Source organism: Melanotaenia boesemani, chromosome 11 (assembly GCF_017639745.1).
Source record: "Melanotaenia boesemani isolate fMelBoe1 chromosome 11, fMelBoe1.pri, whole genome shotgun sequence".
In the NCBI taxonomy this organism is placed as follows: Eukaryota; Metazoa; Chordata; class Actinopteri; order Atheriniformes; family Melanotaeniidae; genus Melanotaenia; species Melanotaenia boesemani.
In genome coordinates, this window is record NC_055692.1 from 8941545 (window position 1) to 8968812 (window position 27268).

The following is a 27268-nucleotide window of genomic DNA, read 5'->3' on the forward strand; positions in this document are numbered from 1 at the left end:
AATGTAGATTTGCATTGAAACTGAGACAAACTGGCTGGCAGCTGATCATTGCCAGTTCTGAGGTTTTAAATTCATATCATGCTTCTCAGAAACTCCTTGTCTCTTCAAACAATGGGGCATAGAAATGTGAAGCTGTTTTGAAGCTCTCATATCGCAGATTTCTGAGCTTTGATCAATTAATCAGCAATACAACTTCAGTTTAAACATTTGATCATTTATTACCATAACTGAATTAGCTCCCAGTCAATAATCCACTGATATAAAATTGTAAACAAGGTACATTTAAAAGTATACAGTATTAAACTATTTATTGTGACTTGTGACTTAAAATACAAAAGGTGTGAGGAGAAAATTGTATATAATTCATTACTTCATACCTTCCTTAATGCCATTGAAGTTCTAAAAAGTAACTGACTAACTTGAAGTAGATAAAATCTTAACATAGTGATACCTCTATTGTTACTTAAAAAAGGTAAAGGATAATTTTATACCACATGTGAAGTCAAATTAGACTAGATTTATTTTTAAATTATTATTATTATTATTATTATTATTATAACTTGTCCATTTTGATTTAAGTTGGCATTAATAATTTAACTCATTAAAAAAAGGTTAACGTGTGCAGAAGAATTTATGCATCATCAGGTTGCTGACAAACTAAGGTCTACTTTTTTATTTATACATCACCAACACATGTTCCGGCTACTTAATGCAGCTTCTCACATCCTAAAATAGATCAATATTATTATCATGACAGTTTCACAAATGATGTAACAATGTCTGTGTACACACACACACAAAAAAAAGAAATCAATAGATTATGTTGCCTTTAGACTGTGTTAAATAAACAGACTCACTAAAGGGAGGCGACATTTCAGGTAACAAATCATGATAGCTTTAGGTAAAGGCATCAATATAAAGAAAAAAAAAGGTAAAAATATGCGTGCATATTAGAATGAGTGTTGCAGAGAGAAGTGTGATAGCTCTGGGAGAAATTGTACCATCTCATAACGAATTTTGCAGCAGATGGCTCTCTGCCTTGTTGGGGTGGGCAGCATGCCCTTGTCTCTGACCTGGTGTCATCCTTTTTCAGCATAGATGGCAGCTGGAGGCCAATGATTTTTCATACTGAACGTAGCCCTTGAAGGAGGAATCCAACGGCTTATTTTGACTGTTCTGTAAGAATATTTTCACCAACTCACCTGTATTATTAAATCTGGATTTGGTCTGAGGTGTTGATGATCCTCATTAAGTACTCTTATCTTCTTGAAACTTGAAAACATCTTCTGGCTCCAATTGGCATCACTATCCCTTCTTTACACCTCCAGATTTTACATGTCTGTTGCATCACACATTCAGAGTTTTGTTTTGTGGATGCTGGCCTTGGGTAAGAATCAGCGAGGTCTTTTCACCCAGGATTCTCTAACATTTGTAAATTCTTTTATGAGGGGGGTATTCCCCAGTACTATTTCGAGTATTACACACAAAAGCTGCAAATGATGACTTCATAGAAAAGAATCAGATCTGGGCTAAATAAAATATTTATAACACATTTGAAACAAATCCCATCATAATCCGCCTCTGTAATTTCCTTTGACTGTGAAGAAAATGTGAGAGGCAGCTGCTATCTCTTGAGAAGCCTCCTGACAAATTCTGGCTGCATCAAAACTTCAGTGAGGGAGGTGACAATGTCAGGTGCTGCATTGTGGAGGAGTGCAAACTGCAGGTGGAAAACAGTATTTCAGATTTACTGGTGTTCGGTTTGTCCCTGGCCAGGTTTCTCTACTGACACCTATTGGCTGAAGATTGAACATATTTAAAACATCTTCCAAAAATCTGGGGATTCCACTGGACATGGCACATTTTTCCGTAGAGTAGGAACTCCCTGAATAAATCATCCTTTTTATGGTATCTTATTTGTGTCCTTTTGTCCACTTTCTTGCAGTAAATAAATCATTTTACTTTTATCCTCACACCTTTCCCACCTTTCAAGGTGTTACTTTACTTATTGATTCTCAGTTTTTTACCTGTTTTTATAATAATTTTTTTAAGCTAGCATCTAATAAAGTTTCCTTCTCTCGAGCTAGCTTTTAGTTCCTAAAAAGCTATAAAGGTATGTGCTGATCATTGTTATTATTTTTAATACTGGTATTTGCATCAGTAATCCAATGTTATTTGTAGAGCAATTTAAAAACAACACTGTCGACCAAAATGCTGTACACAGCAAAGTTAAAAACTAATTATAAAATTTTTATAATGAGTTATTATTATCTATCTTATTATCAATAACCATAGATTTAAAATTGGAAAGTCCTTTAGTTTTATTATGTGTTTTGATCTACTTTGATTTCACCATACCTCACCCAAAGTTTGTCTGAGCAGCAACAGGACCAATATTCAAAGCCTAAAAACTGCATGAAGAAAATAGAGCACGATGCCTGACTTTTGAAGTGCTTGAAGGTTAATTATTCAAGACTTCCCTCGCCTGACAACAAGCCAAGAACAGCAGGGTAGCATGGTGAGCTTTAGCTTCTTCTTTATTCCCTTAGAGAGAGTCACAAGTTTAAAACCAGTGTTCTGCTATAATTGAGATGCAAATGTTGTCTGAAGTCTGGTGCTTTTGAGCACAGCAGAAGAAAATGTAGGACAAGCAAGAGCAGAGCAATCAGCAGTATAATTCTAATCAGCAACACGATTAATCTGCATTTTGTTTTATTGATGCATTGTGAGTGTGAACTGTCAGATTTGCTGGTTCATCTGTTTAAAGACATGTACCTGTACACTAATAAATATTCTGAACATGTATGAAAAATGCAGTCAAATGAAGGTTTTTATAATTAGTTGTCCTTAGTTTTCAAAGGCAGTCAGATGCATTTAAAATTCACAAACAGACTGCAAACGTTGTGTTTAGCACAAAATAAGATTATGATAATCATGGGAATTAAAAAAAAGATGGAGGTGTACAGGAATAACTTATTTAGAAGATTTAGACAATGAAATGGAGCAGACCTTTGATGGTCCTTGTGAATAAAAAAAAAATATTCTGCATCATTGACATCCTCCCTTTCCCCATCATTAGCAGTCAAACTGTGCAGCAAGATAAAAGCAAAGTTTTAATCAAAATTTTGACCTTATGTCCCCGGCTTTAGACGACTTAGCAACATCATGCAAGGAAATTTTATGATGTCAGTTTAAAAAAAACACTTTATTGTTCATTTCAAAGACCCATCAGAAGCATTAAATTTAAAATCCTCTCCACAGTCAGTGTACATTTTACCTCACACCCCAACCTGTGTGAACAAAAACATGTTTTCAAGCAGTGACATGTTTATGCTCTTGATTGCAAAGTATTATAGGCAACACACAGGTTAACTAAACATGGAAAAACATGACAATTTGAGTAAAATGATTAAACTTTCACTCGTAAATGGCCAAGCTTATCAATCTGCAACATGTCACAACTACTGTATTTCAGGTCATGCAGATTACACCCACTCAAAATGTCTGAGGAAAAAAAGGCAAGAGTAAAAATTTATTACACATTGTTGGAATTCCAAAATGCCAGCCTGAATGAATGAGCCATGTAGTTGCTGTGCTTTTTAATGAAAAATTCTGTTTATCGGGCTGTCCGGTCCTGTTAAAAAAAAAAAAAAAAAAAAGAAAATTGTAGTATTGCAAGGGAAAATAAATCCTTTCTCTTCCCATAAGAAAAAGAAGGAGGCTTCAAGAATTTCAGTGTTAGAATTAAATTCCTAGAGTACGATTATCACGTTTCCCCAGAAGAACACACACTGAATGATATAAGGAAATCTAAACTTGAACTTAAAAAAATAATAGATAAAAAAAAGAATAATAAATAAAAAAAAAAATAATAAAAAACAATTTTTGGTACAAAGACTTTGCTCGGAGAACTTTGAACATGGCAACAAATCTGGAAGGTTCCTGGCTAACCAATTAAAAACAAACAAGGGGGAAAAGAACAATCTCCTCTGTAAAAGATCTAAAGGGAAATATCAGCCACAACCCTGACAAGATAAATAAGACTGTTAGAGAATTCTAAAAAACTTTATATAAATCACAACTAAACACAACAGATGACAATATTTATACATTTCTTAGTAACATCAATTTTCCAAATTAAAACATGAAAATAAAATGGCCTTGGATTAATCTCTTTCAGTCAATGAACTCCATGAAGCTCTCCAGCATGTGCCCAACAATAAAGCCCCAGGTCCAGATAGTTATCCAGCAGAACCCTACATAATCTGGAATCCACATTCATTTCTTTAGATGCAGAAAAAGCATTTGATCGAGTAAACTGGAAGTTTTTATTTGCAACATTAAAGTTTGGGTTTGGATCATCTTTCAAAGACTGGATAACAATATTATATAACAATTGAAATGCATGTGTAAAGACCAATGATAAAACTTCTCCAAGTTTCTGTTTGCAGAAAGGCACCAGGCAGGGCTGCTTGCTATCTTCCTTACTTTTTGCTATTTTCATTGAACTCCTAGCTGCTGCCATAAGACAAAACAAAGAAATTAAAGGAATACACACAAAAAATATAGAACATAAGAGAAGTCTTTATGCTGATGATGTATTACTATATCTCCAGAACTCACTGACTACCCCAGACAATCACACTCTTTGACAAATTTTCATCAATATCTAAATATTCAACTGGTCTAAGTTGAATGACCATAAGACCATAGTTATGCACATTAACTCTGACTTACAAAACAAGACGCAATATTACAATACAGTCTGGAAACATTAGATATTTAGTCGTAAACGTTTCTCCCAGGTTATAAGAACTAACAAGGTTAAATTATGTCCAGCTACTTAAAACAGTAGTGGATGATCTCTCACAGGGAGGGTTGCCACAATTAAAATTATGGTTCTACTACCTGTTTTCAGTGATACCCACCAAGTCATCCTCCAGCTAGTTAAAGTCACTAAAATCACATATATCCAAATTTCTATGGAAAAACATGGCATCATGTAACAGTTGAAAAACTTTGAGGTGGATTGGAGCTACCCAACTTTAATCATTATTTCTCATCTAACAAGCTGCAATATATCTATAAATGGCTTAAACCTAGTGGTCTAAATGAACCATGGATAGATGAGGCTCTAGTTATCACTGACCTGCCATTCATCAGCACAGACATCAAACCACATAAGTGTTTTAAAAGCATTAACATCAGTTCCTCTTTTAATGGCTTTGTGGGAATTTCTAAAAATAATCAAGTCTTCACTTTTTCCATGTAAGCTTACACCCTTGATGAACAACCCTGACATCCTGCAAAACAAAAAGATTATTAACTTCACTAAATGGAAAAATAAAGGAACAAAGCAGAACATATAACAGAAAAGGGAAACTTTTTGTCATTTAATATACTCACTTCATAATATGGAATCAGCAACACTAATTTTTTAAAATACCACCAGCTTAAATCTGTTATGTGTAAAAAAATATACCATTAACCAATTAAACTTGCAGCTACCTATCAGGGTAGCAGAATTCTTGACTCTTGATGCCCAAAAGCTATTAGAAAAAATATATAGACTATCTAAGCTAGAAGATTTAATCTTTCTTCCAACTTCAAAATGGGAGACTGACTTATCCAGTAACTTTAATTTAAATGAATGGTCACAAATATGTTTAAACACCTTTAAAATGACTAAGAATAAAAAATACAACTAATACTCTAATTATTTTCATTATTTTAATGATCATCATGTTCTCTGTAATATTTTAGCTTATTGAAAAAGGGCCTGATTCCCTTGAAATTGATGACATCCCAAATGTGTCTTTTCACTTTAAACATAATCTGCTTTCTAGACAGGCCAGTTTCATAGACAATCAAAGGGTTTTCATAATTTGTCAACATATATCCTTATATTACCATTTATTCATTAGTTAAAACATTAAAACTACCTAAAGTTACCTAAAAATGGCCTAAAAATTAAAAGAAGTAGAAATTATGCTGAATATTGATTCTGGTCAAGTATCAGTCCTGGTTCTGCTGGATATCAGTACTGCATTTGATATTGTAGATTACAGAATCCTGTTGCACAGGCTGGAAAACTGGGTTGGACTTTCTGGAACCTTAATAGGTCCAGATCATATTTAGAAGGCCAGAGTTATTTTGTTATGATCTACAGCTATGAATCTAAGGAAGGGGCCATGACTCGTGGAGTCCCCCAGGGTTAGTTCTTGGACCTCTTCTGTTTAACTTGTATGCTCTTTTGGATCAAATATTACAAAAATTTAACATTAATTATCACAGTTATGCAGACGACACCCAACTTTATGTGTCTGTCACCACCAGACAGTAGCCGAATAGACTTACTGTGTCAGTGTCTGGAGCAAATAAACATCTGGATGAGAGAGAATTTTTCTACAGTTAAATAAAGACAAAACTGAAAATCTGTTTGGTGGCAAAGAGACAAGGGTCAACATTGGTACACACTTGGGGACTCAGGCTCTTAAAATCGCCAAACAAGTTTGTGACCTTGCAGTGTTGATAGATTCAGATCTGACTTTCAGCAGCCACGTCAAAGCTGTCACTAAAGACTTTTAAATAATATGCAAGAAAAGAACATTCTTTATGTTCTCAGGGCCAGAACAAACCCCCAGGCCAGAGTCCAGACTAAACAAGGAGAAGCAGCATTTAGCTCTTATGCTGCAAACAAGTGAAACAAACTGCCAGTGGAAATTAAACTTTCACCAAATGAAGACACTTTTAAAACCAGGTTAAAAGCATTTCTTTTCACGTGAGCCTATGCATGAAATCTGCCTGGTAACTTTAAGCTTAAATTGCTTTTAATAATTTTAATTTAATTTTTTTATTTTGCTATGTTTTTATTGCGATTTTTTAAAATTTGTTGCTGCCTTGTACTGCTTCCTAATGCTCTCTTTGCACCATCTGTAATGCTTTTATTGTTTTATGAAAAGGACTTTGAATTGTCTTGTGTTAATCAAATAAACTTGCCTTGCCTAAATCCGTTTGTATTAGGGATTTAAAAGACCTGAATCGCTGGTATGCCAACACTGTGTAACAGCAAATCTTTCAAGCAATTAAGTAATTAAACTTATTATTCGTTCACTTTCTACACTGCTTAGTATAATTCAGGGTTGCAGGGAAGCTGGAGCCTATCCCAGTAATTAGTAGGTGAGAAGCAGGGGACAGGTCGCCAGTCCATTACAGGGCCAACACAGAGAGACAAACAACCACTCACACTTACTGCTAGGGAGAACTTAGAGAGATCAATTAATCTAACATAAATGTCTTTGGACAATGGGAGGAAGCTAGAGTACCCAGTGAGAACCCACATATATACAGGGAGTAAATGCAAACTGCACACAGAAAGGCCCTTGCTCAAGCCCCTCCCCAACCGAGGCTCAAACAGAAGCCTTCTTGCTGTGAGGCCGCTATGCTAACCACCACACCACTATGCAGCCATAGCCACTTAATGATCTAATTTTAATTACTGAAATTTATGCACAGTTGTGCATAAATATTCCACTCTGTTTTCATTATGATTTTGTTTAAGTCAAACATCAACAGCACAGATTTGAGCTAGCTCACGGATCGTACTGTTCTGTAGGTGTGTTTGACAGTGAGATGAGATGTATAATGTGAAGTGGCTCATACTTGACTTTACTAATTCAAAGTGCTCCCAGCAATTACACAGTGAAGGAGCACTACAAGACAAGAAATGAATCAGATACTGTATCACCAGAATTCTTCTGTGGGTTCCTTTGCCTCTACACAAAATCAATAATAGAGAGATAACAGGTGAATCTCAAAAAATTAGAATATCAGGCAAAACTTATTTCAGTAATTCAACTTAAAAAGAGAAATTGATATATTTTATAGACTTATTATAAACACAGTGAGATATTTCGTATTGACTCTCATGTCCAGGATCCATCTGTGTGTGGTGGCTCTCGAAGCACTAAATCCAGCCTCAGTCCACTCTATGTGAAGCTCTCCCATATTTTTGAATGGCCTTTTCCTGATGATCATCTCTGGCTGCCATCATCACTGCTGGTTGTTCCACCTTTTTCTTCCACTCAACTTTTTGTTGATGTGCTTTGATGCAGCACTTTGAGAGCATCCAACTTCTTTTGCAATTACCTTTTGATACTTTCCCTCCTGGAGGGTGTCAATGATGGTTTTCTGGGCAACTGTTAAGTCAGCAATCTTCCCCATGATTGTGAATTCTACTGAAATAGACTGAGAAACCATTTTATGCTTAGGTGACTTTGCAAGTCTCATGGATTAATTAGCCAGTTGGAGTGTGGCACTTAGAGGCTACAACATCAAACCTTTTCACACGATTCTAAATTTCTGAGATTTTTGATTTTTGGGTTTTCATAAACTGTAATCCATAATCATCAAAATTATAACAAATAAATGCTTGCATATAATGAGTCTCTACAATGTATTAGTTTTCCCTTTTAAGTTGAATTACTGAAATAAAATTAGTTTTACATGACATTCTATTTTTTTTTTTTTTGTTTGTTTACCTGTAAATTGTTTTGCCAAGAAGCAGCCTTTGCCTCAGCTTTCTTGTAGGCAGGTTAATAACAACCTTGCGCTTGATCCTAAGCTTTATAAAAAAATAAATAAATAAAAAATAAATCAGCCCAACACTCATATATGTGATAAATTGGGAGAGTACTTAAAGTTTTAAACACAGGCATAAATCTGTTTGAATCATAAATGAGCAAATGAAGAGCATGGAGCTAAAAAAAAAAAGTATTTCATCACTGACCTGAATAGGTGCACATGAATATTTAACAAGGCTGCTTTCTCAAACAAAAGATTCAAAAAAAAAAAAAAAAAAAAAAAAAAAAAGGCAGAGAGGAGTAAATCATACTATCTTGTGTTGTCAGAGTGAGGAGTTTTCTATAGTAAAGGACTTTTGTGTATTATATTGCATCATATTTTTGATTGTCCCCTGTGGTCTGAATTTTGGGTTTTTAGTGATGAGGGAAAGTGTTAACCAGAAAGTAGAAAATAAGTTACTTTGATGCTTAAAATTTCCTGACAGAGAACCAGACGTCCTGCTTAATTCTTGTTCCAATATGTTTGAAAGCAGCTCTCAGTGAACCCATTCCATTGTAGAAATGGTTTCAAGAGCACTTAACACACATTATTGTAGAATTTATCATCATATCATATCATATCATATCATATCATATCATATCATATCATCTTTATTTGTTTTTCTCTCCCAAAGTGTCAAAAATATCACCATCCACCATGCTGTAAATGTGGGAGCATTTTTAGAATCCAGAGGTGTTATTTGCCAAGAATGTGCAGAGAAACAAGGCTGTATGAAATCGAGCACTTTGTTTTATCATGCACCTCACATTGGGTTGCCCGATGTATGAAATGTGTTATATAAATAAATTGGTCTACCTTACTTTGTGCAACAAACAGCATTTCTGTAAACTCGTGAAGCCCCGCCCCACAGGCAATGTTGCATCAGAATATCCGGGAAACGTCATCAGCTCTCACCCGGTACTTCTCTGTCTATACACATTAGACAGAAAGTTAGCTCTGAAAATAGCATTGCTTTTGATTTGATATGGCTGAACAGACTGTCGTAGAGAAAATGAGTGAACTGCAAGTGGACGGGGATAAGAAGGTGAAATTCTGTCTTTGTACAGGCTATATTTATGTCACAAATGCTACCTGGCAGTTAGCCTGACTTGTAGGGAACTTCATGCTATTACTGCAGTTAATGCGACGATGCGGGCAATGGGCGATTTTATATTAGTTCTATTTGAACTATTATCAAGATATAAATAATTATATCTATTTTTGTTTTAATGTGTTTGCGTGATATATTTTTTTCTTACTATGGTGAAATTACGCGAGGACAGTTGGCTTATATTTGGTGTCGCTAACGTGGCTAAGCATCATGTGCACAGTGTGTAGCTAAACTCTGTTCAAATATTTGACAATTTAATATTTCTTTATGGGCTAGTAGACTTGAATATGTTTAACCATTTTTTTAGGCATTGTATGAATCACAGAGGTGTATTTTATCAATCGGCATACATCCAGTTTAAAAGTTTATTATTATTATATTTTAAATAAAAAGGGCAAAAATTCCTTGACATTTCACAGATTTCTACAGAGCGCTACAATTTGAGCAGCGATGGTGAAGTTTTCGAGCCAGTGTTGCTTTACCACCTCCTTTATTCCGGATATAACTCGTTTGACTTGAAACAATGTTTACATATCATTGTGATCTTTTGCAGTGAATTGTGATGTGCTCTGGAAACATGTGATAGTAATATACTACTACTATTACTGCTGCTACTACTACTACTACTACTAATAATAATAATAGTAATAATAATAATAATAAGGTCTGTCATTACACTGCTTAATTTAGCTTTATCATATTAACCTAGTCACTTATCTATGGAGGACTGAAACAGCCCAAATTACACAAAATATAAAAAATAGCCCAATAAACAAATTGAAATGTCAGTAAATTATGCAAAAAAAAAAAAAAAAGTTTTTCCATTAGGAAACCTATAAAACATGACACTAATTTATTTCTTATTTTCGTATTTTCAACTGTTTAAATTGAACTTTGTGTTAATTTTTCTGTTTTTTTGGTCCTTTATTTTTATGCCAGTATTTATTTGTTTTTTTATATAATTTTCCCTTTACATTTTCTTCTCCCCAAAATTAAAAATTTCTGTATTTTATTTTGTCGTAGCATTTCGTTTATTTATTTACACCTTTTTTATATTTCATATACACCTTTCATATTTACGTCCTCATTATTTCCAATCTTGAATTTTCTTCCTCTATTTATTTTTCCAAGTGTATTTCTCTGAGTCTCCTTTTTACATTTCTGTATGCATTTTTGCCTCATTATGTAAATGAGGGGGCGGTCTTGGGGGCAGATCCTCACCTATTGGTCAATCAACACTGATCAGGTCACAGGTCGTTAGTGTCGGGAGGACTGTGCAGGTGATTCTGCCTGTCTGGCTCTGGAAAGTGTTTGCAGACTGTCTAGCCTTCTCTTAGCTCATTGGTCAGTCTATGAAGCCCATAGCTGATTGGTTGTAGTACCATGCGACAGAGACAAAAATTTAACATTTTTCTATTTTCTTGTGTTGCGTCGCTAGCACCGTGTGCACATCTATGTGAACGAGCGCAACATTTCACATGCACGAATGTCGCCTGTTGCTTAGCTGAAGGAGGGCAGCGATTTTCGCCTCATTGTGCAAGTTCCATAAGACATTAATGTAGAAAGAGTGAAATCACCTTCCGTGTGTCTTGTGGTGTGATGTTTTGACAGGGGGCAACTCAAAGCGGTAAGGATGGAGGGAAGAAGAAAGCCAAAAATGCTGTTGGGGAGTCGGCAGGCAGGGCTGAGGTGAGTTGTTTGTGCTTATATGGCTGTTTAGTAGTATTTTAGTTTAGTATTTATTTATATATTTTATTCTGCAAGTACCTAGATGGTAACTTTATCTTCAAATAAGTTTCTTCTCCAAAATAAGTTGGTTTCTGTTTAATATATATATCCTAATCCCAACTTATACTGTATTAATTTATATAGATATATGGCTTTTAGGGACCTGGGCAATTCTGAATGTTGTTTTGCAGTCATAATTTGTTGAAAAGAAAAGACTCTTCTATAAATGGTTCAAATTCTGAAACAAGATAATCTGAAGACTAGAATCATTCAAGAAATTAGGCTAACAAATGTAATAACATCCATTCAAATGAATACAACCAAATCTCTCTTAAGACTTCAGACAGAGTTCTGTATTTAAATTCAGTATTTAACTCCTTCCGGCCGCTGGACTTGGTACCGGCTCCATATGCACAAGTTCATGTGTGTAAAAAGTTACTTTAGTGATGTAGGGGTATTTTATTTCTAATGTTTCTCAAACACGAAATGCTGATGCCACCAAAGCAACACTCCAAGAGCATTTTGTCATAACTTTAAAATACGTATGCAACAAATAATGATGCCATCAACATGAGCAACACCCGAAACAAAACACAACAGAACACGGGATCTGTTCGCGCCACCACAACATATTGGGTGTCCTATGAAGCTAGAAAAGCTACACTTTCAGATGATACCAAGTATAATCTTATCTTGTTTCATAATGTGGGAGGAGCACCATCTCACATCAGTCTTAAAACATTGATCAGAACAACCTTTGCATTTCACAGCCAGCAATGTTGGTTCCAGAATTTCTTTTTTTTCCTAAAGTCTTTGGACATTATGGGTGAAAGATGGGTTCAAATTTTGATAGTAATTGATCAATCCTGCAGTATCCAGAAAGTATCATACGGTAGAATGGTGCACCACGCAAACAAGAACACAAACACACACTTTACACACCAATAACTACAGATTTTTCTGTGGTCAGCTGTTTCACGCAGGGACTTTGGTCGTAATGGCCCATTCATGCTCCCTTACGTACGTAAATAGGGATGTCCATTTCAAACATCGTCATACGTCGCTGTCCTAATACTTCATTTCGTCTTTTGCATTTCTATGGTTGAGTCAATTCCTTCACTAGTGGGCAGTGCCAAGTTCAAAGTTCACTCCCGTGAGCTGATGTCTGTTTCAGACACCATTTGGCAGCGGTAATGCATCGCTATAACGTTATTTTTCCAACCACCCAACACACCCTAAACACTTGCATATAGTCTTTCTTAAAAGCTCATGCATTTTCTACAGTTGCTGTGCTTGTCATCGTCCTTCTGCCTTTTTCCCCTTTCTGATACTCTTCTTCTCTAGTTTGTTTCTTTCACTGTTCACATGTCAGCTATTGTACTCAGCACTGCCCCTGCGATATCCGGTGGTATTGTTCCGTTTTCTGCATCAAGCGATGGATAGCTAAGCTCCATGAAGACGAACCAAATTACACGCGTAGCCGTCGCAGGAGATTGACAAAACTGTCCGTCCATCTGCATATCCATCTTTTGCGTCGAACATAAAAAGGCCTTAATTCTCTCTTTTACAACATGATTATAAAAAAAGTTAATGAGGTAACAGTTAAAGAAAAAAAAAAAAAAAAAATTAATTTCCAATATTACATCTCAACCTCCTCTATTGCCTTATTGTATTTAATGTGCAGTTTACCAAAACTGCCATTAATAAAAGTTTTTTCTTTTTTCCTTGTTGTTCAGATTAACACATTCTGAGTGTTCACAGTGAGAGCATTATCTACTACCTGTCCATTACCTTACAACTTACGTTTCTGTCCAGTTGTCACCACTGCCTCAGTACATCGATGAGCGCCTTAATTTGTATGCAAAGCTGAAAGCTGAGCATGACACTCTGATGGCAGAGAGAGCTGCAAAGGATAGCAAACCCATCAAGGTGACCCTGCCTGATGGGAAGGTGGTGGAGGCAGAGTCCTGGAAGACCACACCATATCAAGTGGCATGTGGAATCAGGTCAGTGTAATCATAGGGCTGCTGTAATTATTATGATATTACACCATTCTGTAATGCACCATTTAAGAAGAAGAAGAAAAAAAAAAGAAGCAAGGAACAAGAACCCGATTGCCAAACATGAGCTGTCAGGTTTATTTATGCAGGCTGTCATTACATGTTACTGTTTTCAAAAGGTTTCACAGCTCCCACATTATGAAACGGTAATTGCAAATGATACCTGCCAACCTTTGACTGTTCAATGAAGACAAACGAAATAGGTTGGCTAAAGGAATAAATGAATTTGATCTGTTGCAAGCTTCACAAAGAAGCTTTAGTTTATCCTTCTTTTATCATTAATATAAGAAGGGCTTATATAATATAAAAAAATCCAGCAATCTAACCTATCTCATGTACATGTGTACACTAATGTGTAATATTTTATTTTTTATGGTGCAGTCAAGGTCTTGCTGACAACACAGTGATTGCCAAAGTAAACAACGGTGTGTGGGACTTGGATAGACCTTTGGAAGAGGACTGTAGCCTTCAGTTGCTCAAATTTGATGATGAGGAAGCACAAGCTGTAAGTTTTATTTTTTTGATTGACTTTTGAAAAAGTATATCAAGAATTTAGTCTAAACTTTAGACGGATGGCATTAAACTCATTTTTGTTCTATATTTCGAAAATAAATCTAACATACTTGCAATGTCTTTTTTTTTGTTTAGTGGGAAAACTACAATTTTAAAAGTTGTAGTTTTAGTTCTACTTTGATTTTAGAAGGATTTATGTTGTTAGAATATAAAATATCTAATATATATATATATATATGTGTGTGTGTGTGTTGGTGTGAGATGAAATTTCTCAATATTCTTACATATTTACCCATTAAGAACTAAGATTTCATTCATTTAAAAGCCTGGATATTGTTAGAAAACAGCTCCTTTTTAAACTGTTCAATAAAACTTATATTTTAGCCTCTGAATAAACCATAGGTATGAAATAAAAACTATTACTTTTAATTAGATGATGCCTTTGTATACTTTCTTTAGGTTTACTGGCACTCCAGCGCTCACATCCTGGGTGAAGCCATGGAGAGGGTGTATGGAGGCTGCCTCTGCTACGGTCCCCCAATTGAGAACGGTTTCTACTATGACATGTTTTTGGAGAATGAGTGAGTTGCCCAGTTTTGGTTTTGGTTTCAGCTTATTTTCTTTTAGTAATAGTATTAAATGCCACTGTTATTCTTTGTGTTTACTTAAGGGTGTAACATTTGCCAAACAGGTTCTCTAAGACTGGTGGCTAATATAAAATGTTGAAACTGAAATGCCACTAATACATTCTTGGGTGTGGAAATAATGTCTTCTTTATCTTAACCCTCTGCTCACAGATTTGTTCTACTAAAAGCAAATATGATTAATATCCCAGATATAACGACTACTTTAGTCACCTTTGCAGTCTGAGCACATTTCCCTTGTAAACAACTTTTTCACTTGACCTCTCTCTATACCAAGTGCTTTTCTCTTCGCTTTGGACTGTATTCAAGCTCGAGCAGTGCTGTCTACTTAATTCTGCAACCCTGCTAATGAAGTCAATTTATGCTAATGACATTCTTAGAGTCTGTTTTTCTACAAGGATATTTTGACATTGCTTAAGTCCTTAAGCCAAAGACTTAAAAGTATTTGTCTATCCTTGGCTGAGGTTATCAGTTTCTTGGTGGACAACAGGTCTGTCCACACAGGTAAATATCAGGTCACAACTAAGTTACCCTTTTGAAACTGTTGCGGATTATAATGGAGGCTTAATATTTATTTTTAAGAGAAAAAGCTGTGTTGAATTTACTGTTGCTATTATCCTTTTTTTAATCTTGTAAACAGAGGTGTATCAAGCAATGACTTCCCATGTTTGGAAAACCTGTGCAAGAAAATCATCAAGGAGAAGCAGCCATTTGAGAGGCTGGAGATAAGGAAAGAAACTCTGCTGGAAATGTTCAAGGTATCCCGAAACACCAACACCCAACGGTAACAGTGACAATATACAGACTTCATGCTCACAAACTCAAAATCTCTTCTTCGCTCTCTCTTTTTTTTTTTTTACAGTACAACAAGTTTAAATGCCGCATTCTGAATGAGAAAGTCACCACTCCCACCACCACAGTTTACAGGTGAGTTTAGGGCATGTGATTCAGTCTGTAGCACAGAAGCTTACATGTGTTTAATTGCTCCTACAAATTCTGTTTATCCAAAGCAAAATCATTGTTGTTCCTCTGTGCCACAGACTTTTACTATTGGCAAAAAATGGCAAAAAAAATACTATTTAGCCAAACTGTCGTGTTTAGTGGCATCTCCCTCCATTATGACAAACAGATCTGACCCAAAGTTACCATAGTGCAGCCAGAAATCTACATATTAAGTTCTCATGCCAAGTATATGACTTAAACTGGTCCTTAATTGCAAACATCAGAAGAGCTTTGTTCATTTTAATGATAAAAACTTAATTAAATAAATTTGTCAGTTTTAAAGGGTGACGTCTTTGTATTTAAATGTAACAAAGCGTATACAGAATTTTGTTTTTTTACGGGACAATAAGTAAAACAGATAGTAAGCAGACTTTTATTACTTTAAAAGTATGTTTTCACCCTGAACAAAACAAGAAATATTAAAACTTAATTTCTATTCTTAATTGCAGATGTGGTCCCTTAATTGACTTGTGTCGGGGGCCTCATGTGAGGCACACTGGAAAGATCAAGGCGCTTAAGATCCACAAGGTTAGTGTTTGTTATCAGCTGCAGAGCACCTGAAGTGCTGTCATATATATTTTGTTTGTCCCCATTTCAGAGGAGAGTTTCACGTGTTGTACTCTCGGGGGAGTTGATGGACTCTAAAGAACGATGAAAGTTGGTATTCTTTCTTTGGTGTGCCAGAACTCCTCTACTTACTGGGAGGGAAAGGCGGACATGGAAACTCTCCAGAGGATCTACGGAATCTCCTTCCCCGACCCCAAAATGCTCAAAGAGTGGGAGAAGTTTCAGGAGGAGGCCAAGAACAGAGATCATCGCAAACTGGGACGGGTATGAACTAAAATGCAAATGGGTTCCCAGTAAGCAGTTTAAAGTGGTCTCCTGCTTTTCTGCTATTGGAATATGTTAAATAAATAAATATATATATATATATATATATATATATATATATATATATATATATATATAAAAATCCATGACCCATTTATAACAGAATGATGATTACCATTACCATAAAGCATTCACATTGTTTAGGGAATTCAGTGGTTTAGGTTATGTTGCCACCATTCGCTCGGTGTAATTACACTGAGCAGGAAAATGAGCACATGCACACACTAGAATTACTACATGATAAGCTGCTGCATTATGTCAGCTTGAAACCAGTTTGACCCAAGCTGTGGCTTTTAATTTTCCATCACACCTACAAAGTTTTTTTAAATTTTTTCCTTTTAAAATCAGGAGCAGGACCTCTTCTTCTTCCATGAACTGAGTCCAGGGAGCTGCTTCTTTCTGCCAAAGGGGGCCTTCATCTACAACACGCTGATTGAGTTCATCAGAGTGAGTTCAAGCTGTCTGACCCACAACAAATAATTGCTTTGCTCTGACTTCAGGCTTTAAGATGCAAGAAAAGGCAGAAAGTTTACTTTTTAAAAAATGAGCACATCTGTGCATTTCTTTTATTGTGTGTCACAATAAAGCAGAGCTACAAGCTAACTTTCAACTAGCAGTGCTGGCACTATCCATTCATCCATCCATCCATCCATCCATCGTCTGCCACTTATCTGGGGTCGGGTCGCAGGGGCAGCTGCCTAAGCAGGAAAACCCAGACATCCCTCCCACCAGCCTAACGAGCTTGTCCGGGAGGATCCCGAAGCGTTCCCAGGCCAGCCGGGAGATGTTGTCGTTTCAGCGTGTCCTGGGTCTTCCCCGGGGCCTCCTCCCGGTAGGATGTGCCTGGAACACCTTACCAGGGAGGCATCCAGGAGGCATCCTGACCAGATGCCCGAACCACCTCATCTGGCTCTACTCGATGCAGAGGAGCAGCAGCTCTACTTTGAGCTCCTCCCAGATCACCGAGCTTCTCACCCTATCCTTAAGGGAGAGCCCAGCCACCCTGCGGAGAAAACTCATTTCGGCTGCTTGTATTTGCAGTCTTCTTCTTTCGGTCACTACCCACAGCTTGTGACCATAGGTGAGGGTAGAAACGTAAATTGACCGGTAAATCGAGAGCTTTGCCTTATGGCACAGCCCATTCTTTACCATGACAGACAGTCCTTTTTTGGCGCAGCCGAGGTGCTGAGGGGATCTGGTTTGGTGGCCTCAGGATTGGGTCTCTGCTTTTTGTGGAGGATGTGGTTTTGTTGGCCTCAGCGGGCCGTGATCTTCAGCTCACGCTGGAGCGATTTGCAGCCAAGTGTGAAGCAACTGGGATGAGAATCATCAGCTCCAGTTCCGAGACCATGGTCTACAGCCGGAAAAGGGTGGAGTGTTTTCTCCGGGTCGGGAATGAGGTCTTGCCCCAAGTGGAGGAGTTCAAGTATCTCGGGTCTTGTTCACGAGTTAGGGAAGGATGGAGCAGTGCTGGCACTTCTGACTGAAAATTCTTTTCTAACTTGGAGATGGAAATGGAAAAGCATTACTAATTGTGTCAATCATTATTTATTATTAAACTAGACACAAAATATAACTTGAGATAAGTAAATCATATGCAACAGATAACTTTTTTCTTTTTAAAAAAAGCTCTTTTGGTCTATTATACATGACTAGTATAATACATTATATGTTGTGTTTCCTAAAAGTCATATGTGTATGTTGGTCTTTGACATGAAATGAAATCCAGTAAATGCATTATATTGCAATGCATATAATTTTATTTGACAGAGCGAGTACAGACGGAGGGGCTTCCAGGAGGTGGTGACACCAAACATCTACAACAGCAAGCTGTGGGTGACCTCTGGGCATTGGCAACACTACTGCGAGAACATGTTCTCCTTCGAAGTGGAAAAGGAGATCTTTGCCCTCAAGCCCATGAACTGTCCGGGACATTGGTGAGACTTCTTTTTCAATTCTGCCATTTTTCTTTTTATTTTTTTTTTAACTTAAAACATGTTTTGTTTTTTTGTTTTTTACGAAAGATATTTCTAACATTTCTGTAGTTGAAGAAATGACGGCCTACCTCAGGAGGCAGGGGTGGAGTTATTTATTTATTTAACCAAAAACTTTCCCCCAACATTAAATGTCTTTGCATCAAATGAGCTCTTAGCATGTTTAGGACTAATACAAGATTTAGCTCAGACAAACCAGACTCGCATAGTTTTATGATGTTTTTATCTGTTGTTGACTCAGTCTTTGGGAAATAGATTCATACTGTAGTGCGACTGTAGTTTGTCAGTCAGTCCATCTCAGCTTGTAACAGACTGGTTTTATGGAGTGTTTTCTTTTGTTTAATGGTCCTATTCTGCTCAATCTGCAGCTTTATTTAAATATTTGCTCTCTTTTGTTATTGTTCCAATCTGTCTTTCTTCATCTGCAAATCATATCTAAACTAAAATTGAGCTTTCCAACATGTATTGTTGTGATTATCATTTACATGAGATGCTGAGTTCAGGCTTTGACAGCAGTATTTAGTCAGTAGAGACTGTGGAGTGTTATGTTTTTACATTGCTTGTTTGCCTTCTTGGCACCAGTCTCATGTTTGATCACCGTCCTCGCTCCTGGCGAGAGCTGCCCCTGCGCATGGCCGACTTTGGTGTCCTGCACAGAAATGAGCTGTCAGGAGCCCTGACTGGCCTCACCCGAGTCCGCCGCTTCCAGCAGGATGATGCACATATCTTCTGCTCCATGGACCAGGTGAGGCCTAGTCCCACTCACAATACACACATTTCTGATGAAGCTCTGATGGAAAATGTTGCCTCAGGGGATTTATTTTACACATCAAAGTCTGTTTACAACCTTTGGGTTTACCGCCGCATAGAGTATGTGGGCGAAGAAAAATTGCATTTAACTGTCTATGCCTGATAAATTGCCTCAAGTGATGTTGCTCGAGGTTATGTCTGTTGAGGTTGAAGACTACAGTTTATAAAATAAATAATTTCTCTTGAATCTCCGCTGCTGAACTCTAATCTCATACATTGTGGTTATTGCAGATGGCAGAATTTGACAAGGCATGGACTAAAAAAGGTTCACGTTTCTACTTGTGCTTCATAAATTTTAAATAAAAAAAATCAACATCTTCATAACACTTTTATAGAAGGGCAGTGCAAGATTTGTGGAGTGCTTTTTAACACTGGTGCACATCATGTTGCATTAACTCAAACCTTTTGGATAAATGTTTTTATGTTTTATTTAAGCATAAAACTATATTTTCACATTAAAAAAAAGGCAATACCCTTTTGCAAGAAGATTTTTAAGCCTTGTAGTAGATAGCTAACTTACTGGCACGGTGATAATGCTGTAAAGCCACGTCATCACTGAGTGGAACTGATCTTGTGGCTATGATATGGTAGGTATGGCCTGGTCAGGCAAGTGTTTCCAGAACGAGTCAGGTCTCACTAGGTAAGCGGGCTTTCACCCCAATGCGTAGTTGTTTGTCTTTTCCTTATTATCTTTTGAATGTCAAGTGAACAGTGAAGTGAAACAACTTAATCCTACAGTTATTTATCTTTTGCATTTGCTTTTGTCACAGGAAGTGATGTTTTTTCTATCCCCCAAAAAATGGACTGTATTGTTTGATGCCACCAGCTCTGTTCTAAGCGTACTGTACCAGTGTGATCCATGTTTACATAATTGTTTTTGGGGGTCAGTTAATGTCCTTGTGTTTTCTATCCTTCACATGTTAAGTGTTTTCTGAATGGATGGATGTGATAGAAGAACACAAGTGATAAATAATCAGTGATGTTTAGGGATGGACCGATTTTGGCCAATACCGATATCTGATTTTAATATTGTTTGTTTTGGCCGATAACCGATATTTACCAATGTCGTTATATATATTTTGTTTCAAAAGGTTTAAGATTATCAAATTCTGTACAAAGTAAAAATGAAGCAAACATTAGTTAGTTAGTTTCCTGCCATTATTTGTGAGGTTATGGATGGTAGTTTTTCGGATGATATAAATTTGTGGTGTTGAATGATTTGACACGGCATCCTCCTCGTATTACTTTGACTTTGCAGATATTACATACTGCTTTTCAAGTATCTTCTTTTGATAACGTGAAAAATGACCACACAGCTGAAATTGCTTCTAGCTTCAGTTACATCCCACAATGTAGTCCTGCATCACTGTCACATGTCCAAACATGGCTGCATGGCCAAACCCCCCTCCTCCCGACACACATACATAAACAGCAATTAGATTAAAATAAATATCGGCTGTAAATATCGGCCTGGTTTTGATTATCGGACCAGTACAGATATGTTAAAAAAATGACTGACATCGGCTGATACCGATATTAATGCCGATATATCGTGCATCCCTAGTAATGTTTCTGTTATTATTGACTCCAGATTGAGGAGGAGATAAAGGGCTGCCTGGACTTTCTGAGGACTGTATACGAAGTCTTCGGCTTCACTTTCAAACTGAACCTTTCCACAAGGCCAGAAAAGTTTCTAGGAGAACCAGGTGTGTGGGACCAAGCTGAAAAGGTAAGAGGAAAGCCTTTTTCTCTCCATGTAATAAAAAAAAGAACACCTCTCACACAGTCTTACCAGAGAATTAAGATCCCGATTTATGATACTTTCTAGACAGAAACTCCACTGATATCAAATGGAAGTGTGAGATTTGTAGACCCAGAGAAAATCTATATTTTAATGAGTTTTTCTTTCCCTGTGAAACTGTCATCATTTCAGAAGAAGAAAACTATTTTTTTTTTCTGTTCTCTCTGGAGATTCTTTCCACCTTTTGGTGCCGTCACTGTCAGCCTGTGCTGTCAAATCAAGTTTGTTCTCTGAAGACCCACTCCCACTTATTTATTTTTATTAAAGTCATTTATTTTTACATCTGTGATTCATCTCTAATTTGCTCATCATTTGTTTTAAAAGCAAGCAAGCAAGCATGAACAAATATTGACAAAAGTGTGAGCGGGGCAGAGTGGTAATTAGAATTTATAATTATTTCAATGAACCACAAAAAAATATCCATTCTGGTAGAACCTGAAGTCTAAGAGTTAAAGCTGATAAAGATGCCACATGCGCCTGTCTCGCATTGTAAGTAACTCTTGTGTGTGACAGACATAAATTTGTTTGTTAGTCTGGTAAGTTTTCAATGGCAGCCTCTGAATGGATCAAAAGTAGTCAGCAGACACAAAGCCTGCGTTTAATTTTGCACAAGGATGGGATTTTTTTTCTTCTTCTTACAACATTAATTTTCCATTGAGTGTGATTGTAGAGTTATTTTCCAAGTTAAATGCCAGTTATTTCACCAGTGACCAGTGCACACTGTCACACTCAATTTCTGCTACAAAGATTTTTGTTTTGTTTGCCTGTGTTGGAAAATCTTGTCTTGCATAAGAAGCTGATGCTTTTGTCCTTTACTGTCCCCACTTCATTGATTCCCCTTCCTACCATGTTCATTGTCTTGGCGGTGCTGGTTTTGTCATCTTAATTTGCTTTAGGCTGATGTCAAACTGGTTGGAAGTTTCAGAAAGCATTCTCAGTTTTTGCTAACAGAAAATACACTTTTCACATTTCCTCACCCTGAAAGTAATTTTGTTTTTGTTGTTCTTTGACTGTGACAAATCACCAGGAACTATAGTCGTGCTTGAAGAGATGAAAAATTAATGTGTGAGGATGGTGAAAGGCAGAAAAAGTTTGAATTTCCTGTTTGGCTCTGTTTGCCAATTTGTTATTTAATTCTTTTTTTAGTTTATGGTTTCTCGTAACCCCTCATTTTTATTCATGCCCCTTGTTTTACGCTCTGTATGGCTTCATTGTTTCCTGTGCTCCAGTTTGATTTCACTGTTACACACATTTTTTCCAGCTAAAAGAAAATCATTACTTTAGATGAAAGGTCTTTTTAACATGTCAATTCTCAGTCAACTAAGCAGTTGCAGCCTGCTACAAGCAGAAAATATACTACATCTTTGTTACTGCATGTGTTAACCTTTGTTCTGAGAATGGATTTGATAATGGAATAAAAAAATACCAGATTTTAAGTTGCACAAAAGTCTCGATTTATTATGAAATTTTCTCAGGAAAAACTTGAAATTCAGGCTTTAGATTTCATGTTTAATGTTTGCATACACAAATGTGGAAAACAAAATCTGTGACATATAAGCTGTGCATAGTGACTGGAACAAAGCTTGCTACATGTTTCCCTCACCTCATTAAATCTAGCAAGCAGCCATAAAATATTATTGAGGCATTAACTTTTCTCAGCTCGGTGATTAGTTCCAGATGGCGTAAAGGTCAGGTCCGAATATACAGCTTTGCTTACCCCTCCTATTTACCTCTGTGTTGGTCAAACATCAATAATATACTTGCAAACCAATAACTGTTTGTTGTTGCAGCAATTGGAGAACAGCTTGAATGACTTTGGAGAGAAATGGGTTCTCAACCCGGGTGACGGAGCTTTCTATGGACCCAAGGTGAGTGGTGCATTGCAGCACTGATGTAGTTTAACTGGAATCAGCAGGAGATGTGTTGCTGGTAACTTTTGCGTTTGTGTGCAGATTGACATTCAGATCAAGGACGCCATCGGTCGATACCATCAGTGTGCCACAATACAGCTTGATTTCCAGCTACCCATCCGCTTTAATCTCACCTTTGTCAGGTACGTGTCATACTTTCTTTTACTTATTATTCTCACTGTGTTGTTTAATAGCAATAATATTTTTTGTTGTTGCAAAGGCTCATGTCTACCACAGAACTGAATAAATTATTCAAAACAGTTCAATAATTTGTGCTTCTAGCTGCATCAGAGAGTAAACCTTAATACAACTGTTTTCTAATGTTTTAACTAATGGGAATTAAAAGACTTTTTTTGCCTTTTTCGTGATTTTTGTAGCCGTGATGGCGGTGATGAAATACGACCGGTGATCATCCACAGAGCCATCCTGGGATCAGTTGAGAGGATGATCGCCATTCTGACTGAAAACTATGGAGGCAAATGGTTCGTTAACAAGAAGTTATTTTGTCCAGTAGGATCAGACTCTAGACTCTTTAGTCAATTCAGTTTTAAAAGTGGCTTCCATGTGTACTGGACGGAAATAGAAACCCTTCAGCTTTGTTCAGTGATAAAAATTTTAAGAACTCAACTAAATGCATGTAAATCCTGATGGTTTTCAGGCCACTGTGGCTTTCTCCACGCCAAGTGATGGTTGTACCTGTGGGCCCAACCTGTGAAGAGTATGCTGAGAAGGTGAGCACAGAACTCAACATGTTCATATCATTTATTTTTTTCATCATTTGCGTTTGTTATGTTGCAGCCTTACACTAAAAATAATAAAAATATTTTTGTTTCCTCACCAATCTACACTCAGTGTTCCATAATGACAGCAAAAACACAATATCATAACAACTATTACAAGCTTATAAGCTGCTGCATTTTACAATTTTACACAATGCATTTAATGCATTTGTAAAAATACATCATATCAGTAGACCTCCCTTACTTTCATTTTAATGCTAAAGTAGTCTTTTGAAATGTGCCAAAACATTACCAATTAGGTCACTGTTCAGGTCAGTGAATTTAATTGGGGGATTTTGCAGTAAAATTATTAGAGCAGGGAAATGGAGTCCAATCATAAGGGGTCACTGGAGACACTTGTGGAAAAACTGTCCACTTAGAAGGCAATCACCTGAGACCTGAGCTAATGCCAGGTCTAAACAGAATTTTTGATCATTTTTGTGTAAAAACAGTCAAATTTGCATAGAAACCTGTTGCTAAAATAAACATTTTTACTGTCCTGATAGCTCTGCTGCTGGAGAAGACAGAATTGTTCAGTTAACCTTATTTGGAAATGTTACAAAAGACTAAAACCTTGTCCACAATGCGCTGAATGCAATGTAATTGTACTGTGTGATACAGAAACAACAAATCTAATGTTGGTTTTCTTTTCTCTGGTTAAAATGGTAGGTCAAGCAGGAGTTCCACAACGCTGGCTTCATGGCGGACGTTGATGTCGACCCTGGCTGCACTCTGAACAAAAAGATCAGAAATGCACAGTTGGCACAGTACAACTTCATCCTGGGTCAGTGACAACACACATCTTTCACTCCCGTCTGTCCTTTCCTTTGCTTATTTCTACCTTGCTTTCCATCCAGATATGGACTTTTTTTCTAATTTTTTTTTCCTGTTTTGTTTTCCTCTGTTTTGAAAAGTGGTGGGGGAGAAGGAGAAGACAAGCAACACTGTGAACGTACGCACCCGTGACAACAAAGTCCACGGTGAGCGCAGCGTGGAGGAGTGCATCAGTCGTCTCAAACAGCTCAAGTCATCCAGAAGTCTGAACGCTGAGGAGGAATTCTGAGCTCTCAGTCACCTCAAGTCACAGAAAAAGAGGCAATGTTTTTAAGATCAGGTTTAGATAAAGATGTAAATACCTGCAAAGGTTGCCTAGTCTCCGCTTTTTACAGAAGTAAATTTTTCTTCTACAAATGCAATATCTGTCTTCCTGGGGTCTTCAGTTACAAAACCGCTTCATTTAACTGACTATGGTAATATAATGACAAGGTATCTGTACTTTGTGCAGTGATTTATAATTGTCTGTCCCTTCTTGTCTCGTTGCAATGTGATGAGGTCTTTGAGCAGCTTTACAGAAAACTACTGTAAATGAATCAGCTGCATCTTTAAATGTTTCTCAAAACTGTTTCCAAATGTAATAAACAGATCAAAACGGAGGGAAATGGCTTCTTCCGCTGTCCTAACATTGTCTGTCATTCATCATTTCTTTGGGGAATTGTATATGAGATACAGTTTTGATAATTAAACATTGACAGCATATTCTTGAAGTTTGTTTCTTCTTTTTTTGTGGGACAAAAGATCAGGTGGATGGGTTGGAGTGCAAGTGTGTGCTATGCCTCGGTGTCACAGGGCAAACTTAATCCTTTGAGTTGGCCCAGAATAAGAAACACAGTTCATGTGGCTTGTGTAGGAAAAAAAATGAATAAATAGCAAGGATCACAGGCATATCACTTGGGATAGAGGCACTTGGGAAGTGCCTTTGAGCCTGCCCAGAGGGATGCACTTGCCTGCAAAATAGATCATTGGGTTGAGTTACAAGTATGGAATAAGTCAAGCTTCGGGCTTCACATATGCTTTTCAGCAGCCACACCTCAATATATAAGTTTAAAATTCTGGTTATTCTGCTTATAAACGATGGAATTTCCCACAAAGGGGAATTGTTATAATTGTGAGCAACGTCATTGTGAAAGTCACCTCCTCCTCCTCTTGTACATCATCACTGAAGATGGAAATCAGCAGTGCGCTTGCAGGATAACACCTGATGCTCCTCATAATTGCACGCTTACCAAGCAGTAAAATAAGATTGCTTACTCAGTTACACCATAGCATCTGGGATATGTTTATTTCCACATAGTCAATACAGTTATTTTCCTTTTAGTGTTAATTGTAATAATTAAATGACAGGAAAATTAACTCATTGAAAACATACAGATCTCAAATAAATGCATACAGGAAACTACCACAACATTTGCCTTATGTGCACTCAACATCATTAAACCAACCACTAGTAGGTGCTAAAGGTGTAGGATTACAAACATCTGAAACCATGTAGGACAAAAAAAAATTTTTATTTTAGCTTCATTTTATTTCACCAGGTATGGGGAGGGACCCCATACCTGGTGAAATAAAATGAATTTTTTTGGTTAACTGTTGCATTTATATGGCCACTTTTCATCTTTATTATTTATGGAATAATTATGGGTTAAGTATTTGGAAGATACAAAATCTGAATGCAAGCCCAGAAAATATTGAGTTTAGCTGCCCCACAAGATGAAATCTGGGAGTTTAATTACAGCTGTGAGAAACCACCAGTTTCTTTTACTAATTTGGACTTTTCAGCACCAAATAAATCATGTTCTTAGAGACACACACATCTATATTAATGAAACACTTTAGTCATTATTTGTTTAATTTCAGTGTTTCAGTTATGTAAAATTGTTTCTTAATGTCTCTTAAATGAGTAAAAAACAACCAAAAATGCATCCTTTTTCAAACCGAATTATCCGCTATCATACTCTATATGAATATTCATTGTATGAGTTTAACTCTTGCAGTAGAGATGAAAATAAAACAAAAGGAATGAGGAAGATAACTGCTGGTGTAAAGAACAGACTCCATGGCATAAAACCTCCTCCTTTCTAATCTGACCACAAGGGGGAACAGTTTAACCAGGATCTTCTGTGGGGGGAAAAGGGAACGGTGCTAATGTCACTGAAGTGTGGGAGAGAAAAACATTTTGATAAGGGGTTAATGAAAAAGTCAATGGAGTAGGAGAGTGTCAACAGACAGAGTCAGACAGCCAGAAACCTCTGGGGATTCGGCCGTGCCGTTAACTTCCAGCTTCTTGGTGAATCCTCACTCCCTTTCATTCTGTTGGATCTTTCCTGCATGCCTGACTGACGACCTGGCCACGAAGGGTCACAATGCTTCACTGAACTGAACAAACTTCTTTCCCGTGCAACACATGCGGTTAAGAGAATCGATTCACACATCTCCCACCGCAGCTCTTTGTACAGATGAGGGCAGGATATGAATACTTGTAAAGTGAGCTCTCCTTTTCTGACAGTAAACAAGTTTTTTTTTTATATATATATATATACATACATATTTTCACACCAGTCTATTG

The 27268-nt window shown here is 36.9% G+C and overlaps 1 protein-coding gene across 1 annotated transcript; it reads left to right on the plus strand.

The window, feature by feature from the left end:
* Positions 1-9500: 9500 nt before the first annotated feature.
* tars1 (threonyl-tRNA synthetase 1) lies at positions 9501-25401 on the plus strand. Its single transcript, XM_041999800.1, has 19 exons — positions 9501-9667; positions 11345-11422; positions 13277-13467; positions 13903-14026; positions 14494-14615; positions 15319-15436; positions 15541-15605; positions 16130-16208; positions 16365-16511; positions 16920-17018; positions 18342-18508; positions 19148-19310; positions 20967-21104; positions 22967-23044; positions 23129-23229; positions 23464-23568; positions 23745-23817; positions 24535-24649; positions 24780-25401. The coding sequence occupies exons 1-19, from the start codon at positions 9608-9610 to the stop codon at positions 24926-24928; spliced, it is 2172 nt and encodes a 723-aa protein (XP_041855734.1). The 5' UTR covers positions 9501-9607; the 3' UTR covers positions 24929-25401.
* Positions 25402-27268: the final 1867 nt, after the last annotated feature.

Bases quoted from the DNA above. Each gene is read 5' to 3' on its own strand.
- tars1 (XM_041999800.1), top strand. From the start codon at position 9,608: ATGGCTGAACAGACTGTCGTAGAGAAAATGAGTGAACTGCAAGTGGAC. The intron at 14,616-15,318 runs GTGAGTTGCCCA...TCTTGTAAACAG, and splicing joins GACATGTTTTTGGAGAATGA to AGGTGTATCAAGCAATGACT. The intron at 23,045-23,128 runs GTGAGTGGTGCA...GTTTGTGTGCAG, and splicing joins GAGCTTTCTATGGACCCAAG to ATTGACATTCAGATCAAGGA.